Source organism: Oryzias melastigma, linkage group LG7, assembly GCF_002922805.2.
Source record: "Oryzias melastigma strain HK-1 linkage group LG7, ASM292280v2, whole genome shotgun sequence".
In the NCBI taxonomy this organism is placed as follows: domain Eukaryota; kingdom Metazoa; phylum Chordata; class Actinopteri; order Beloniformes; family Adrianichthyidae; genus Oryzias; species Oryzias melastigma.
In genome coordinates this window covers 997,465-1,002,188 of record NC_050518.1, presented here as the reverse complement: position 1 = coordinate 1,002,188, position 4,724 = coordinate 997,465, and the positions used below count along the sequence as shown (strand labels likewise).

General features: G+C 37.7%; 1 protein-coding gene across 1 annotated transcript in view; it reads left to right on the top strand.

The window, feature by feature from the left end:
• The window catches only part of LOC112158673 (oocyte zinc finger protein XlCOF6-like), an 8,414-nt gene extending 6,410 nt beyond the window's left edge, over positions 1-2,004 (top strand). Inside the window, exon 2 of the mRNA XM_024292134.2 lies at positions 367-2,004. Within this exon, the coding sequence (XP_024147902.1) occupies positions 367-1,856 (1,490 nt within the window). The 3' untranslated portion in view covers positions 1,857-2,004. The remainder of the gene's footprint in view (positions 1-366) is intronic.
• The last annotated feature ends 2,720 nt before the right edge of the window (positions 2,005-4,724 follow it).

Here is a 4,724-nt window from a genome sequence, read left to right as displayed (position 1 = left end):
GCATTTTAAAGAAACTGAGGATTTTCTTGGGAGTTTTTTTTAATTTATTGCACTTTTTTTATATTGACATAATTGTGTGTCAATTTTTGGTCTATTTTCCTGTTAAACTTAAAAGTTCAAACATTTGAATTTGTTTGTAGTCTTTTAAAGCTGTGTGCAATAAAGATTACTTTGAAAAATATAGTTATTTGATATCGTTTTTAATATCGTTATTGCACAATATGAAAAAAACAATATCGTGATATGAAAAATCCAATATCGCCCAGCCCTACATGTGACTGTTGTGATTTAAATTTCTTATTTGGCACTTAACTATACAAAAAAATATAACAGAGCTTAAACTTTCATGTGTTTGTCTCTGTGCAGTCCTCCCACAACACTGTTTGATAGAAGAAGATCTCTGGAACCAACAGAGGAACTTCAGAGAGGAACAGAATGATCCAGAACCCATGCAGACTAAAGAGGAACTGGATGAGCCAGAACTTTTACAGAGAGAAGAGGAACAGGAGGAACCAGAACCATCACAGATTAAAGAGGAACAGGAGGAACCAGAACCTCCTCAGATTAAAGAGGAACAGGAGGAACCAGAACCTCCTCAGATTAAAGCAGAAAAGGACGAACCAGAATCATTGAAGATTAAAGAGGAACAAGAAGAACACTGCATCAGTCGGGATGAAGAGCAGCTTGATCTGAAGCAGGAGACTGAAACCTTGATGGAGATTCCTACTTATGAGAACAGTGAAGCAGATGGAAACAATCAGCAGAGCTTTTATGGAACTGATAATCAGCATGAAGAAGGAAACCAACATGAAGAATCAACATCAACTCCAGATGAAGAGACAGAGCCACAGAACAGAGATCAGAGGAAGAGAAGAGACAGAAGTCATGTCCAAAGTGTGGCCAGCTCTCACATGTCAGAAGTTCAGTGTGACTCTGTTGTTAGAAAAAAGTTCAAGATGAAAACTTCGGCTAAGAAATATAAACAATGCCAAAAAGAAAAGAGACTTTCCTCTGCAGGGTCTGGTAAAAGAACAAGAATTCCACATGATGTGTCAGTCCACATGAGAACTACATCTGATGAAGGACTTTATGTCTGTGAGGAATGTGACAGAAGTTTTAGTCACCTATCTAAGGTCAAAGTGCACCTGAGAATCCATACAGGAGAGAAGCCTTTTTCTTGTGAAGAATGTGATGCACGTTTTAGTTGTAAATCTCATCTCAAAACACACATGAGAACTCATACAGTAAAGAAGCCTTTTTTGTGTAAGGAATGTGACATAAGTTTTAATCAAATATTTAATTTCAAAAAGCACATGAGAACTCACACAGGAGAAAAGCCTTTTTTGTGTAAAAAATGTGATAAAACATTTATTTGGTCATCTCATCTCAAAACACACATGAGAACTCATTCAGGAGAGAAGCCTTTTTTGTGTAAAGAATGTGATAAAAGTTTTAATCAAATATCTAATTTCAAAAGACACATGAGAACTCATACAGGAGAGAAGCATTTTTTGTGTAAAGAATGTAATAAAAGTTTTAGTCAAACATCTAATCTCAAAAGACACATGAGAACTCATACAGGAGAGAAGCCTTTTTTGTGTAAAGAATGTGATAAAAGTTTTAGTGATAATTCTGGTCTTAAAAAGCACGTGAGAACTCATACGGGAGAGAAGCCTTTTTTGTGTAAAAAATGTGATAAAACATTTATTTGGTCATCTCATCTCAAAACACACATGAGAACTCATTCAGGAGAGAAGCCTTTTTTGTGTAAAGAATGTGATAGAAGTTTTAGTCAAACATCTAGTCTCAAAAGACACATGAGAACTCATACAGGAGAGAAGCCTTTTTTTGTGTGAAGAATGTGATAAAAGTTTTAGTGATAATTCTGGTCTTATAATGCACATGAGAACTCATACAGAAGAAAAGCCTTTTTTGTGTAAAAGATGCGATAAAACATTTATTAGGTCATCTCATCTCAAAACACACATGAGAACTCATATAGGAGAGAAGCCTTTTTCTTTTAACCCTTCCGCTATCTCTAAGAGGATTCCACCCTTGTATTGATGTGTGGTTCCTCCCATGATAAATGTGGATGAAAGTGGACAGAATTTTATGTCTGCCACAGTCATCAGTGAAACTTAAAAATAATTAATAAAAAAAGTTCATCGTGCTGTCTTCTAGGGTCCATATGACCCCACTAGCAATGTCAGCATACCTAGGATAATGGAAGGGTTACATAATCAAAATTCACAGCAGAGGACTCGTGATGAAAAGACAATAATGGTTTATCTAGGACGGTTTAAATATTGTGAAAAACATTTTCCCTTAATTTAAGGGTCATGTAAAATCAACTTTTAAAGAGTCCATTATAATGTTTAGTCCTCACTATAAGCAACCCCAAAGCAGTATTTTGATCTATTCATGAATTTCTGAGTAATCATCTAAAAATCTGCGCTCTGAGCACCAGCCCCTCCTAACCCACTAAAACAAGCTGGTTCTCACAAGCTGACATCACAAAGTGAGGACGGCCCCTTTCAGGAAGTGTCTCCACTGCCAGCACCACCCCAGGCTAAACGCCTGAAAAAAAATATTTCATTTTGGTATTGACTCTGAGAAGAAATGGGTTCCTCTTGCTCCTAATCTGCAGAGACAGATTAGATCTATATGGATGTAGTTTTCTCTGAAAGGCTTAAGAATATTGTCTAAAGTTGTTCAGGTAAGCATTGTGGTTGTAGTTTATGTTGAGACAATGTGTGTGTTACCATGAAAACACTAAAATTAGTTTTACACATTTGTAATTCTAACACTGATTTTTGAATATTTTAATATTGTGTTTTTTTAAATATAAAATAATTGCAGTTTATATTTTGTTGATTCATATTTGTAAATAACAGTTTTGTGAGAGTCCGACCGGTGTTTGTGTTGTTGTGATTCGTGTTTTGTATCAGAGATTAGAAGTGTTTCTCTGTTCTTTTTAGTCGTCAGTGTTCTGTTCCAATCTTTCCTGTGAAGAATAAAGTGGACGTGAACATCAGTCAGAAGTGTGGAGTCTTTCCCACAGTGTGGCTTTCTGCTGTTTGTTGGTTCTCTGCAGGTTCCAAAGCTGGACTCCTCAAGTCCAGTTCTGACTGCTGAACTCAGGACTGAGCTCAGATCATAGAGCTCCATCAGGAGGTGTGAAGAAGACTGAGGTCAACAATCTGCTTCTCTGTGCTTTTCAGTCTGAGTGCAGCAGTGAGCTTCAGAACAGCTCTACTGGTAGAAAAAAATAATCCTCATCCACTTCCATTTCAGACAAAAACATGGAAAAGCACAGCCCTGTAACTTCTCCTCCCCCAAAACATCAACAAAGGGAGTAGTGGAGGCATAGTTAGAGCTTCTCCAGCAAATGTGTTTTGAACTTGTCCCGTAACAGCTGAGCAAACAGAGATGAGTTAAAGGCCTCTTGTGTTGGACAGATTCTACTATTACAATAGAGAGTCAGAATAGTATGCAGTATTTAGTTAGTATATAGTATAGTTAGTATATTTGTATTATTATTGTATTTATTATTATATGTATATGTGTTAGAGACTTTAACTTTTTTTATATAGATTATTATTATTATTATTTTATATATATATATATATATATTTTGCTCCAGTAGAAAAATAAGAGAGTTGGATGTTTAGGAGAGCGGAGAGTTTAAGTTAAGTAAAGGATGATTTCAGAAGTGGGGGGTGGAATCATAAAGCATCAAGCTGCTGGAGGTTCATCCTCGTCACTATCAGGTTTCAATGTTTGTCTAAAGGGGTGGGGCTTGTCCAGATACACACTGATGTTATAAACACACCTGTTGGCTCCAAAAATCTTCACATACAAACATGTCAACATGCACACAACGCCACCTCAGCTCACACTCACACACTTATTCACAAAAGAACAACACGTGTAAAGCGTTTTTATGCTGTCACCTGTGCTCAGGTGAGTGTTGATGTTCTACTGAGGTGGATGATAGCACATGGAGGATGTGTCCCCCCCTCCCCTGGTTCCCCCCACCATGGATGGGGTAGGGGACAGATGACCAGAGGCTATACATTACTTGTGATTGATATCAAAGCAACCACCCCTTTGCCCCAGTAAAGAGTTCTATATGTCTGATGTGCAATTAAAACAGAGAGGAGAGGAGCCCGAATCCATGCAGCCACCAATGTGAAAGGGGGCCACTGCAAAGTAGCTCCACCTCCACCACCACCTCATCATCCATAAGTATCTGCTCGCATCCATCCATCAAAGTTGTCAGCAGCTTCTTACTCTTCATTCAGAACTGAAGTCATTGATCAGGGTTCAATGTCCCACATTTGCTGCTGACATTTCTTCATGACTTCATTCATGTCTCTGCTTTGATCTGTTGGAGCTGAACGTCTCTGTCTTGAAGGGCTGCAGTTGAGAGGGACTGGAAGATCATCTCCTGAAAACTGGGATGGATACTGTCCACCATCATGGTGCTGAAATTCTCCCCTGATTCATTGCTGAGAAGAGCGACCCCTGAAGGGAAAAGCCGAAAGGAAAAGAAGAAGATTTAGGAGAAGTCAGGGTCATATTGATCCATATGTTTAATAAATCAAATTATGACGTTTCAAATTTAGGAAACAGTCAAAATAAATGCCTCAGGAGTTCTGGTGTTAAATGTTTTATTTTAATTATTGAGGAAACGTTTCTTTTGGTTTTTCACTTTTAAGGAT